The 14479-nt window shown below is 40.1% G+C and overlaps 1 protein-coding gene across 2 annotated transcripts in view; it reads left to right on the forward strand.

Annotated features, from left to right (window-relative positions):
• tgfbr3 (transforming growth factor, beta receptor III) overlaps nt 1-14479 on the forward strand; it is a 68501-nt gene that overhangs the window by 51135 nt on the left and 2887 nt on the right. The window contains exons 8-16 of one of the 2 annotated variants that reach the window (XM_080879110.1): nt 462-639; nt 767-1020; nt 1774-1923; nt 3540-3638; nt 4114-4302; nt 5547-5834; nt 7304-7424; nt 10753-10800; nt 11329-11433. In XM_080879110.1, coding sequence (XP_080735236.1) covers nt 462-639; nt 767-1020; nt 1774-1923; nt 3540-3638; nt 4114-4302; nt 5547-5834; nt 7304-7424; nt 10753-10800; nt 11329-11433 — 1432 coding nt within the window. The remainder of the gene's footprint in view (nt 1-461; nt 640-766; nt 1021-1773; nt 1924-3539; nt 3639-4113; nt 4303-5546; nt 5835-7303; nt 7425-10752; nt 10801-11328; nt 11434-14479) is intronic. The other variant, XM_080879111.1, reaches the window with a different exon arrangement.

Genomic DNA, 14479 nt, shown 5'->3' on the forward strand with positions numbered 1-14479 from the left:
GCTTGTGCAACCAATGTGTGAGAGATCGTCAGCTACGCTAGTGATATGATGGCCAAAATAAAACTCAGGCCTCGATCTGTCAGAAAGCAGGTTCTCGTCAGTGTTGCTCAAGAGACTTGAATGTGTGGGAAATGGTTGTGAGAAAGAATGAGGCCTCCCTCACTGGGGGAGCAGCAGGGCAGGACGCAAATTTTTAGGAGCAAGCTAACATGTTGGTTTCTGAGCAATGATCGAGCTGCGACACGCCCATTACCTCACACTCATTCACATGATTCACACATGATTCATGCAGAATAAGTGCAGGACTGTACTTGAAGTTGAATATCTGTGATAAAACCTGAACAGTAAACCATATTTCTTTTTTTTCTTTTTTTTTTTGTAAATCAGATTCTGTATTGGCTAACTTAAATTTCTCTTCTTGTTATTTTGAGAAAGCATCTAATGAGAGTTCTATTCCACAGGCCTCTGATACAGTGACTGTTGGCTCACAGGCACTAGTGTCCAAATCCCCCATGCAGCACTTGCCATCAGGGCCACAAGCCTTAATCCAGTGGGCAAGCGATCGTGGCCACAATCCAGTCACATCTTACACCAGCACTCCCGTGGCAAACCACTTCAATATCCGACTTCGAGAGCCAGGTAAGCTGAAGAAGAATCACATCCTCCATTCATGATGAAGCATAAAACTAGCGTGCAATTGTAAAAAGTTGTAGGTGTAGTTTCCTGGATGGAAAATCAGCCTCATAAGGTTACGTGTGACTTCTAGATGTCGTGGATTCTCTGGAGAGCAAATTACCTCCCGAACTCGCCATCCTGCGTGATTCTAGTCCTCTTCCTGTAGATGGAACGCCACTGCGACGATCCGGTCTGCCGTTTCCATTTCTTACAACTGGGGGCATGCCTCCGCTGGGACACCTGCCCTACGAGTCCAATGAGCCCGAAATCGTTTTGAATGTTGACCTTAGTGTGCAGTGCAAAAAAGAAAGGATGGTGGTCAGCATTGACAAACAAAGTCTTCAGGTGAGTAAACAACCGGACATTCTCTGATTCTGCCCGGAGCCCAACAGGCTACAAATAATGGTTATTTTAAATATCGATGTATTCTATGCTTCTGATCAATGAGAAAGGCATTTTGTTGATTTACTTTTGCGTCTCTTTTCACACGACACAGAGTCAGTGTGACAAAATGTGACAAGAAGAGCGGAAAACAACAAAATGGAGCTCATCCAAAAAGACTAGCAGCGTCTAGACCAATTAAAAGGCTGAATGAATGTCTTCTGCAGCGATTACAAAATACTAGCATAAACCTCCATGACGCTGTGTTGTTTATTTTCAAAAAGCACGCACTGTGTGCTGAGGTTGTTACCAAATAATGATGCTGTCTTGGTCTAATGGTTACATGTGGATAATTATGGAGACAGTTGAGCCCACCTATCTGTTGTGTGGGGATAGCAAGTTTCAGATCTACAAAAGTGAAATGAGAAAAAGTAAATCACTGAAGCAGGCAGGGCTGTTTCAAGCATTTGGCGTCTGAACATAGGGACAGCTCAATCAGCCCACATCACAGAATGGAAACTGGCATAGGCTGTAATTGGGAGCTGGAGCTAGACCACCTTGTGGGATTTGTTTATTCCTGAGAACTCAAGGTTTTGCACAAGTACTTGGACTTTTTTCTCCTTTTTTTTTCTTTTTACAATTCTGAAAAGTTAATAACGGAAAAATGTTTTGATCTCCATCCATGTTTGTCTTTTTATTTCTTTTTTCTTAACTTAGGCAAGCGGGTTTACAAATGCCAGCCTCACACTTCAAGACCCACAATGCAAAGCAACAGTCAATGCCACCCACTACACTCTGGAAACTCCTTTGACTGGCTGTCAGACCACCGCATTCACCATAGAGGATAGCACGATCTACTTCAATTCTGTGAGTATATTATGTGGTGTTACAGTATAGCTGAAATTACTTGAAAATGCCCTCTCTGTATATCAGACCTCTAGTTGCTACTATAAATACAAAGATATGATTTAATTTTAAATTGAAATAAACTACAAAACACTCTTCATTTTCTAAAAAATCCCTATAATTATCTTGCTTTATTTTAACTTGTCAACTTAATGAGAAGACAATGAGAACATTTTAACAGAAAGGCTTTCAGTCAGAAAACTTTCTTTTCTACTTGTTTAAACTTTAGAAAAGATACTAGTTTTTGTTGAAATACACCCTTTACACAGTTTTAACCACGTGCCAAAGTCAAACTTTGCTTGTCTAAACAATTCCTGAGTGACTAACATGCAAATAGATGTGTGTTAGCCTAGGTTTAACATATTAAGATGTTGGGCTTGTTAAAGCATTGATATCTATGGGCAGTACAGAGCTGTGACACTCTGAAGTCAGGGAAAGATTTACCCACTGTCAGAAAGCCTTTTTGTTTTATTTTAAGGTATTTTTAGCTTTCACTTGCAGTTTAAGTACATTCAGAGAATAAATGTATTTGATTAGTTTAGAAAAAGATCATCATTTGAGCTTAAATACTCAAACACACATACTCTTTCAAAGAAAATAAATCACATTTTAAAAAAGATCTGGCAGAAAGCTTTGAAGGCTAATTTGATTAGATTAGTTGTTAGGGTGTTGACCATGACCAGTGCTTAAATGTCAGCACTGCCATGGGAAATGCTCACTCAGAGGCTTGACACCTGTCATAAATAAATATTTTTTTAATAAAGATGTCCACTGATAGCCATGCTCTTTTTGTGTACAAATGGAAACTGGAAAAATATGGACAATATGTGCAGGGAAAATGATTACATTTCTGACTCATTTTTGTATCTAATTGTGATCACTTGCTTTTATGTGATTAAGACATCCCCAGTTATCTTCATTATTGTGGAATGCATTCATTCAGCATGTTTGTTCTAACAAGCAAGCATGAATCACTTCTACCCTGGCCTTTTAAAATCTTTTGTTCGGGGAAGTTTGGAAAAAACACTTTTTCTGTCCAGTGCAGATTAAAAACCCAGGCATAAGTCCAAGGTCATCTTTTGTCCTAGCATTTGGACGTGCAGACAACCTCTGACCTCCGGTCAAAGGAGATTAATTTTCATTGTCTGGGTTCCCACTCATCAAAGCTAATGTGTTTTGGCTGTTGTCCCCACATTGCTGTGATATGTTGATTTATTTCAGCAGTGGCACCAAAGGCAGGTCAGCAAACTTCAAAACAGCTCTGTTAGTGTCATTGAGACAGTCCTCTCTCTAAAGCAGCAGACTCATCTCAGGCCCTGACATGCCACTACTCCACTGAGAAATTAGAAATATGTCCTGTCTCACTGAGGCCACAGGACATTCCCAGATTTAAGCAAGAATGTTTTGCCGACCTCTCTTAACAATTCAAATCTCCGCCTGAATGAGGCAATACTAAAGGAGTAGAAAAGGGGGAAAAAAATTGGAAAAAATCTTGTGTAAACTTTCCGTCAATTGCTGATTGTTGTGCTCAGGTTTGTCAGCGTAGGCTTAGTAACAAACTTCTTTTTGATGTGCAGGTCACTGTAAGTCATGCTGAGACCAAAGATGGGAATAGCGACCAGAGAGGGCCCGAGAGAATGCTTCCCGTGAAAACGTTCGATTCATCTACCATATTGGTAAGACTCTGGAATCATTGTGGTCCTTTTTCTGTCAGATCTGCACTTCATTGCAAGGGGAAAGTTGACAAGTTGAGACTACTGATAAACTGTATCTCTATATGCGCAACTGCAGTAAATCATGCATAGTTGGAAGAAACACCAGTTTCCTACTGCCCCTTGGGCTGCTAGTAAAGACTCTTCTGGCTGCTGCAATGTCCCCATCTTTCCATGATGTCCGTTTAATGAACTTGACCTTCCATTTTCCATTTTGAAGTTTCTCCATCTTTTCTTTGTTAGCTTAGTTTCCTTTATCTCATCCAGTCCTCGTCTCCCACTTATTGTTCTTGTTTATACATATCTCTTTTGTTCCTGGTCCGTCTTAATGTGGTCAAACAGTGACACACAGTCATGTGGAGTGAGAGTGCTTAGCCGTGGAATGTAACGTCAGAGTCCTGCTGATATTTGTTTTGGCTTTGCCTTATTCTTCAAACAGTTCAACTGCACATACACAAGCAAAACTAAGAATCAGGAAACCTCAGATCCCAGGATTGTACAGGAACCACCAAGGCAACCGGTCAACAACATGACGTTTAACATGGAGCTGTACGACTCGCTGCCTATCAACAACCCTGCACGCCAGAATTTCTTCACCGTTTCACAAAATCAGAAAGTGTTTGTGGAGGTATGTTTTGCATTTATAATACATTACCTCTCACGCCAGAATACATGTTTGGTGTAAATGAAAACTTTTGGCAGAAAACTGCAACCATCTGCCTCCATCTGAGGCTTTAGCTTTTCCAGATTTAATCTCTTCCTGAGCCCTTTGCTCAGTAAGAGCATTGTGACTGTTTCAAGCTAAAAAGCTAATAATTTCTTTCACTTCTTGCTTTTATTATATCACAGTTCTGCATGTCATCTGGCTAAAAATATCTGTTTCACTACAGTAGTTATGCTAGTCATATAAGAGATAGCAAAGACTGAAAAGTCCTTTGAAGAGGTGATGTAGGAGGACATCAGCATGAGATGCTTCACTCACAGCATGGACACAAAGCCAGTGTGCTGTAAATACAAAGTGCTCACAGAGTGTCTTTATCCTTCCCTCTTAAGTGCATTGCATTTATTTTAACTGAGAAATAAGTAAAACATGACTAAATATTTGTTTCTCACCTTTCAGGCAGTCGTTCTTGTTTTGTTTTGCATATCTTTACACTGGCAGCAATAAATACATCACAATATTTCTATTAGAAGACTTATTTAGTCTATTTTGGCTCAGCTTTGGGTTGCTGCTGACAGAATTATTTGGCACTTTAGTTGCCACCAGCTGCCTGCTAACTTTTGAACTTCTTTTTCTGTTGTGGTTAGTAAAAGGTAGGATTTGAATTTTATTTTTCCTGAACAGCTGCTGGTACAGCAAAAGTGAGCTGAAGCATAAAACCAAAACAACGCTCTAAAAGAAACCAGAAGCTCATTAGAGCTGAGGGTTCTCACCATGACTGTGCCCCTTTTGTCCTGCCCAGTGTTAACACGAAAATATTGATTGTTTCAGCTTTAAATTAGCATTTTAACATCTTGTAAATTATGTTTGTTTGTATTTGTGTTTATCGTTGTTCCCAATTTTAGGACTAGGCAATAAAACACAATAATAATTTGTATTTATTGTTTCTGCGATTGTCTTAAAGAAACACAAATACAAAATGACACCTTTTCATTTTGCATGTTTTGTCCAACAAGATTACTTTGCAGACTTTCTTCAGACAACAGCAGATTAGGTTTTCTTCCAGAAATGATTATATTATAAAGTAAAGCTCACATCAGATCAGAGCAGTATTGTGTTGTTGTTCAGTTTTGTCACTTCACTTCATGAAGACTCCTGTCACGACAACTGACAAATAAAATCTGTTTTTACTTGCCTCTCATCTGCTCCAGATCACATCAACTGCATCAGATCCAGAACTGGGGTTCACCATCATATCGTGCTTCATTTCTCATGACTCCAATCCCAGCGTGTCCTCAGAGTACACACTCATTGAGACAGTTTGTCCAACAGATGCCTCCGTCACATACTATCCTCAATTCCCTGTCCATCCTACAAAGATGGATAAGAAAACCTTCAGCTTCATCTTCAACTCAACTTTCAAAGTGTCCCTGCTTTTCCTGCATTGTGAGATGTCTCTGTGCTCAAAGTCATCTCAGAGGAATCTAAATTTACCACAGGTATGCAGAATAATCTTCCCCAAAGAGCCATTGCTGTGTTTTTTTTTAGTCTCCCAGAGTATCACCAGTGTTTGTTTGAGCAGCCGGGCCTGTAGGAGACAATCTTTACTCCGGCTGACCTGCAACATTCAGTGTCAGGTCTGCCCCCAAACCTAAGCGGGAACCATGCATCGATGCACAGTTTCCCAAGTGGCTGACCACTGAGCAAAATAATCATCTTTTTTTTTCTCCCTCTGTTATTTGTTCTGTCTGGTGCAAGTGCTTTCTTTTACTTTCTGTAAGTCTTACCTAAATGTTACCCCCACCCCCCCAAAAAATAAATATATATGTGTGTGTGTGTTCCTGTCTAGCTATCTTTGTGAGGACCGAAATCTGCATTCTACTATACTTGTGAGAACCAACAGTCACTTGTGAGGACACACTCACCGGTCCTCACAGGTTTGAAGGCTCAAAATGCGGTTTTAGTGTCAGGGTTACAATTAGGTTATGGTTAGGTATGAAAAAGAGTTTGATTTAGTTCTCTTTTGTTAAAGCTTTAGTGCACGGTCCTAGGGGCCGCTGGATCATCCATACTCTCCTTTAAAGCTCCTGATAAACTTTTCTGCTCCTCTTCTCCTTCCCTCGACGGTCCTCTTTGGCGTATACTGTACTTGTCCCATCTGACTGACTGGTCCTTCGATTAAATTATTGTGTAAGAATTCACCTTTTGAGCTAATGGGAAGTGTGGTATATATATAAAAAAATCCTAAAAATAAACTAAAAACATTATATTAAAACCAGAAAGGCAGACAGATTCCTCCAAAGAATTGTGGAGGGGATTTAGCCTCCACAAAACACTGAGTCTTATTGTGCTTTATTTTGTGCTCTTAAAATTAATTGTGAGGTTAATTGTTAGTCTTCAACATTCCCACATAATTTTTTGTTAGTTTTTATAAATCACACATTTATTTGCAATCTCAGTGCAAGAGGAAACGGTCTAATCCATCTGATATGAATATAATATTTTTTATATAATTATTTAATATTTTAGATATAAAAATAATTATAAGCTTATTTCTACCACTAATAGAGTCATGTTTTTCTTTTTGTTTTTTGTTTTTTGTAAGGGTTAGGGTTAGGCAATCATTTTTAATGGTTAGGGTAAGGGGCTAGGGAAACCATTATGTCAATGAAAGTCCTCACTAAGATAGCTGAACGGGGTTGTGTGTGTGTGTGTGTGTGTGTGTGTGTGTGTGTGTGTGTGTGTGTGTGTGTGTGTGTGTGTGTGTAGTATCCTGAGGCTGGCTTGTGATTGTGGTGCTAACATATTACAGTTGCCATCAGCTGTAGTGGGTGAAGATGGCAAGCTTTTCCTTACTTTGAATTCCAAATTAGTACTTTTGAGCAGATATGAGTGAATGCACTTTTGAGTTTGAGAAATATGAATGTCAAGTTATTAATTAGGTTTTTTTTTTTAATTTTCTGCACAGTGTTTGCCACCCATTGAAAACTGTGATTCTCTCTCTGTGGACAATATCATGGCGATGATGATGAACAAAAAGGTCTCGACTCAACCGCTGGTTGTGGTGGATGACTTGAGCCACATACCAGGTCAGTAAAAGCAAAAGCAAACATAATTTACATCTGTTTACACCAGGAGTTCAGTTGTGCTTGGAACTGTGACACCCACAAATACGAGTATGCACAGTGAAAGAAGCAATTCTGAAGGCAGAGGAACCGCATAAAGTCGATACTTGGAGATCAGACCAAACGACGGGATCACGGTCCAACATCTGGTCCTTATTAACTGTGTTGTGTGTATATGATTGTGTATACAGGTGCTTAGGCATACACATATGGTGTGTCTCCGTTTACATTGACATCTGTACACAAGAGTGTGTTTTTGGGTGTGTGTGTTCAAACTAGCATATGGCTGATAAAGGGGAGTGTGCTAACGCTGAGGCCCAGTTCTGCTGTGGACCAGACCATGCTGAGGGAGACATGGAAAAGAACAGTCATACGTTACTAAGATCCAGTTGTTTTCACTTAGGCCCTTCACTGTGGCCTCAGCTTTCCACTAGTGAGGGGGAAAATGAGGAGCGGTGGTCCACTTGTTGGCTTTGAGCGCCCAATCAGAGCCTAAAGGTACCTCGATGTTTAGTCACTTGTTGGTTCACACTCTTTATCGTAGCACCTCAGGGGGTGTAAGTACATTTAGAAGGCAGGATGGAGACCTGAGGTAATGCCTTCACATGATATTTATTATGACCTAAACCTAAATGGACTGATATAATCAGTGCCTTTTCTCTAGCGGACTGCCAGCATTTTTCATATTAGCATCCCCCTCTGAGCAATGACATCAACATGAGACCTGGGGTCAGTTTGAGTCATGTTTGTTGGCTTGTGATTTGATGTAAATTAGATCATTTTAATTGGTGTAAGCTACAGCCCAACCGCTATTTCACAATGGTAGAAAATAGACTGATTACTCCTTTACCTAACGAAACTTGGTTTTGGTATTGGCTTGGTCAATCTCTGTGCTACAGTATATGTGTGCTATTCAGAATATAGTTCCATTGTGGATTTGAACCCTGTATTTTGTTCGGATGTTAATATCAGTTGTGATGAGCTCTTCATAGACCAAACAATTTATTGATTGATTGATTTCTCCCAGTTGCAGTGTATGCACTGATGGTATTTTTCAGATCCTGGTCTTACTCTTAAACATCAGTAATTTTACTAGCTTTAAAGTTCCTACTTGTCTGAGCTCTAGTGTGAGTCAGAGTTGTGCAGGATAATTCTAACCAGAAGTTTGTGGCTTTATTACATTTTAATTGGACATCAGCCTCCAATGCTGGGCAATGATACTAAATGGATGGAGTCACTTTTTAGCACAGACATGCCAGTGTTGATGCTGAGGATATTGGTGAACAGAGACGGTGAAATTTGAAGTAATGGCTGAGTGTCTAAGCCAAGCTAGTCCAAAGTGGTACAGGCAGGGTGCACTGCCTGCACCACTATGCCAGTGCAGCGGGTTTATTTTCCATGGAGTAAGTAAACACACTTATGCCATAAACACACTGGAAAAAAAACCCCTCGAATTCAAAGAACACAAAGGCATCGCTTATGCTAGGATGGCAAACAAAATAAGCAGCCTTTTCAAGGGCCACGGTTCTGCACTGGACAACATCCCAAAAAGCTGAGTTCAATCTACAAATCAAAGGGAGCCACTTGTGGCCAACTTGGTGCATGGAAAAACATAACAGCCTCAAAGCTCTACCATCAAAATTAGATTTACTGCTTCACAATGTCAATAAATTTGATCCCTTTTTTATGGGTTCAGGAACGTTTAGAAAAACTTGAAAGGTATAATCTATCTGAGAGGCTGGCAGTGTTGGTTATATCATCACATCAGTACATGTAGTATTAATTTAGTTTAAAGTCTGCAAAGTGTAAAGGCAGAGGATAGTTTTTTATATCACATTGGACTGAACAGGTTGAACTGCAGTGTTTGATATATGAATGCGTTCATCCTTTAGATAACTTTGTCTTTCTAAGTAACTGATTTCTCATAAAATATCTCATTTATTATTTTAAAACCAACTGAATGAGGCTCTCCATATGGTTTGCTGTATTCACTGGCCAGATGTCAAGAAGCTCACTTTATCATTAAAAATATCATAAAACGTATTTTTTTTTAGTTCTGAAAAAGAAAGGATGAACATGAGTTAGGATTCATGCCTCAGCAGAGTATGAACAAAAGAAGAGAGTAAATCTTTGACATATGCTTGCAGATTGTACACCACACTTTAGGCAGAGCTAGTAACCTTGTGGACCTGAGCTGGGTTAAATAATATGTTTTGAGCTACGGAATTCAACCTTTGCATGGTTTATAAGTTTGAAACTCTTCTGTGTTGAGAGTCTTGGAGCGACAGCTCTATGACGAAAGGCCAAAGTTGAACAAAAACAAGTCATTACGCAGGAGTGCTTCTTTCCACATCAGGCAAATTTACATAAATAAATGATGTTCGTAGAGATATCAGGGCTGTTTCAAGTTTGGCAACAACATAAAGCTAGCATAAATCAAAAGTTCAACTTTGAAGCAGATGTCTGGTTCTGTTAAAAGTAGAAAACAACATTCAAGACCAGTCAGATGTCCTGCAGAGAACTGTACCCTATAGACATCAAGGCAGTATTTGAAAGCACCGAGCTTTCAGCTTTGCACATGATCTCTGAGTCGAGTTAAGACGAGAGCATTAAACACTCCTGTGCTTTGCTGGGTTCAGTCTGTATATTCCTCCTTTATCTTCTGCTTATGAGGCTGCATGTGTTCATGGCCTCGACATTTTTAGCATAACAAGTCACCCGGGACAGATAGCTCCAGACCGAAGGGGAGTAGGGTGGCACAGAGGACGTCCTCTGGCCATCGTCCCCTCTGAAATTAAAGTCTTCTCTGATGACCTGTCATCATCCATTACCCGAGATGAAAACTTAAAGGTGTCCTGTCCGAGAATAGCAGCCATTGTGCCCCAGGCTTGGACGTATACCAGGTTTGCCTCTTGAGTTCGCCCGTACACAAGCGCCTTTGTATTGTTTGTTAAGACGTTATTATAGCTAATTTCACTTTTGAAAGCCTTCCAGATGGCTTGAAATAAATGGGTGAGCATGATTGGTTGGAGTTAAAAGGTTCATCCGTTAGGACACTGCCGGCTTACAGAATAGCTGCTTTTTCAGTGTTTTCCTGGTTCAGATTTCTGGATCACATTCCACAGAGAATTGCTTATCAACACACTGCAGTATCAGCAATCTGCTGCTCCTGACAGGCTGACTCAGAGCTTGCATTGTGCTATTTTAATGTACCATAATTCATACTGTATACTGTGCATCTGTACACGCAATAGTCAACATATATTTAAACTATTATATGTTGTTTTTGCAGATCCTACATCAGAATTATCAGAAGAGCCACGTAAGCCCTCTCCTGATGGTAAGTATTATATGATTGCATTTTATTTTGCGTATGTCCGTGTGTATATAAGTGGATTATATGGATCCCAAAAATGAATAAACTGCATAAGATAAACCAGTAAATAATGAAGCTATATAAGGAATCATCAGCTTAGGTCACTTATTATTTCATATTGGTCCTTACCATAACAGTTGTGATGCTTGCTGGACTTTTTTCTTTCAAACTGAAGAAGGTAACTAGAATTTACCAGTAACTATGGATCTGTAGTTTGCTGATAACACAGCTAACTAGGCCAGGCAATAGTTGTTGTTTTTTTTGTTTGTTTTTTGTAAATCATGCATAGCTACTCTATTAGAGTCCAAGAATATAGGCAATAGATGCTAGGGCAGTGTGACTGGGTAAAAGGTGAACTTAGTTACGATTTCAGTTCCTAATATTTGTTTTCTTGTTTTACACATTTTAGGTCATTTATATTTGTACTGTATTTGTATGTATAATACACTTGTTTAACATTAAAACCATGTTCTGTGTTGGTTTGTTGTTCAGTAGTGTATGTACTGGACACTCCTGTGGTGGTGGGCATCGCCTTTGCAGCCTTTGTCATCGGGGCTCTCTTGACCGCAGCTCTGTGGTTCATCTACGCGCACACAGGTAGGTTCTTTACCTGCCTCTCCGTGGCCCCAACTCACTTCTCCACATTAATGAAAAGATAAGATGCAAAGGAATGCCTGAGGGTCTCTGTGCCAGAAATGTGCCGCTGTGATTGCCAAACATCCTGCTGCTGACAGAGGCCTGCTCACAATAACGTATTGACTCCTCTACTGTAAATATATCCTGTTGGTCAGCAGCAAGAGCTCTTCTCTTTCCTGCCTTTGAATGTTTTGGGGGCCATGGGGTGGTCTTTCTCAGTACATTCCCAGTACAATGGCTGGAGACGAGTTGGAAATTCCCCTTGTAGGGTTTAGTGGGCGCTCACAGGAAAAGACACACAATCTGTCCATTAGATGCCAAGACCTTCCCCTTCGTCCCCAGCCCGCTGACCCTAACTGACCTATGAGAGGAAGTGAGTTCCCAGCAGCCCACTGAGTTCACCGTTGCATAGAGCTGCCCTGTTCTTCTCTGCCTTAGTTTTTAACTGACTATCTGTGAGCTGAGTGCGTTTTGCAGAAGGACTTAGGCTGTTTCACTTTAGCATTCGGTATGTAAAGTGAACGTTTTTTTAAGAGCTCACAGTTTGGCAGTGTAAATCAGTCTCCCAGGTAGTTACAACAATACAGGCACGTGTCGGGTTACAGTGCTGCAAACTGTTCCAGTCATGCTCTGTCACATTAATGAGAGTTTAGCTCTTTCTGAATATCTTTTAGACGTAAAGATCAGCTGTCAGAGTTTAGTGCCTTTATCTTTGTCACAATATTGGTATTGGCTTCTCTTCAGAAAACCACTTCACTTGTGCTTCATGGATTTTCTAGTGGGTGACCAAGAAAGAAAGACAAATCTTTACATTTGGCTGGCAGTACATATCAAAGGTGAACACGCATGAAAAACAGGGGTGGAGATAGCAGTTAGGAGGAAACATGCATGGCGATGACTTTAAGGCACAAGTTCCTTCCATTATTAAAATACACTTTTAGATGGGTGTGTTAAGCAGGATTAGTTGAAATGACCTTATATGGCAACACTTTCTGTCCCATGTAAACCCAAGAAAGTATATCCTCCAAAGCAACCACTCAAAATACCACTTGAGAGCATATTTTAAACCAATGATGAAACAAGAAAACTAAACTGAGTCTATCCCCTCAGGGTCTGAGGACCTCTCAGAAAACAGTTAGATATAGTCCTTGGAATTATATTTTGGGTTTTTCTATCTATTACGATTTATTTCCCTACAAGGCAGTCAGCAACGTAAATGCTTTAACATCAACCTCACATTATAACCTTTGACAGTTTTCTCATTGTCTTGGCACATATATTGTAGTTGGCTTGTAGGTTGCTGGAGATTGCTGGAGCTGTTGTCACCTTGTGCAAGAATTTTGTTTTCATCCACAAAATGAAACCAACTGTTAAAACAGCCAGACACAAGGAGAAACTTCACACATTATCTGCTCTGAAATTCAGTGAGACACCGATGAGCCAAAATGTTAGGACCTCTCCTACCTAAGCAGGTCCAGTCACTTGGAGGCCTAGGATGCTGCAGGACTTTTAAATGTGTCCCGTGTAATCTGATACCCACAGCAAAACTTGCAGGTTGAAAGTTGGACCCATTCGGATCAAATTTGTTCCAGTACATCCCACACACTGTCCTTCCTCTGACCGTGAGAACACACAACAAGCCTTGCTATTTCAGAAATGCTTAAACAAGCTCATCTGGCCATATTAAATTGTCCCACTAGCACTCATATCTTAAATACGTTACTAAGATAATCCGAAAACTCACTGTTTTATCTAACCTAAACCTAGACGGCCACACCAACTTTTCTAAGCTCAATCAGAGCATGACAATGGCATTCTGTTGAGTCACTACTGAAACACTTTTTTCACGATTACATGATTTTTGTTGAGGCTGACTTTTGTATAAATTAGTATCAAATGAGCTCAACTCCATGATAAATACTTTATACGCCCCTTAAAATGAATTAAAATACTTTTTACTTATCACAATGTGAATGTGTCTTATACTTACTACATTCAAGACCGACGCTAATGCCATGGGCCCCTGCTTTACTTTCTGTTTAGTCCTAATTCCCAAATGTCGTCATGCTTAAAAGCTGGACAGATATGGTGAGTAAGAGACGGTTAAACATAACCATATTATCTTTGTCACATTAGGATTTAGCTCAAAGTTGTGCTGTAAATATATAAAATTTTGCAGAGCTTTGTGTTGTTTTTAGATTTCACTTTAGAGTCCAAATTTCTGCAATATTACTCCACAAGCCTTTATAAAATTATAATGGCAACGTGGTCTTATAGCCAGAGCTATGTCGTTATTTTTAATGTAGAGTTTGTATGTTCTCCCAGTCCTACGACTGGGTTTTATGTGGAAGCTCTGGTTTCTCCTGCCCTTGAAAAGCATGCTTGGCTGATTCTGGCTGTCATGGTCTGGGAAAATTCTACCAAAAGAAATTCTGAATATTAACCAGCCCAAAGATCACCTCACAGAGATCACCACAGGGATTCTGCTGTAGAAGGAGTAGGGTAGAACAAGCCTGACTGCGTCATGAAGCCGGGTTCGTTGCTAACTTTGTGTTAGCGTGCTTTCTGTGCAGGTGCATGCAAAGAGCGGATGTTGGGTGGAGAGGTTTCTGTCCTGGATGCTGTTACTGTATCCTTAGCCACTACAAAGACATTGTATGTTTGAATTTTTGTATCCAAGAGATACTGGGGTCAGTGTTTTCCCAAACTGAAATCTAAGGCAAATTGTCCCTAAGTAGACATCTGTTACAACAACTTTCATAGAGAGTTTTCATTCACTTTATGTTTCGGTCAGATAAAAGCAGCCTTTATCTTTCCTATCTAGAAAGATAATATCAGACTTGGGAATTTAAATTTCCTCTGACAGATGAGGTGAATCCAAGTGCCTTTGTTTTGCAGCACTCTTGGTCCTGTGAGGGAAAGACTGCTGGCAGCCCTGTTCTGGTAAACATTAGGAGAAATGTGGGGCCCGAAAGAGGGAAAGGGATGCCTGTGGATACATATGCCT

The sequence above is a fragment of the Rhamphochromis sp. 'chilingali' genome (genome assembly GCF_963969265.1).
Source record: "Rhamphochromis sp. 'chilingali' genome assembly, chromosome: 3".
In the NCBI taxonomy this organism is placed as follows: domain Eukaryota; kingdom Metazoa; phylum Chordata; class Actinopteri; order Cichliformes; family Cichlidae; genus Rhamphochromis; species Rhamphochromis sp. 'chilingali'.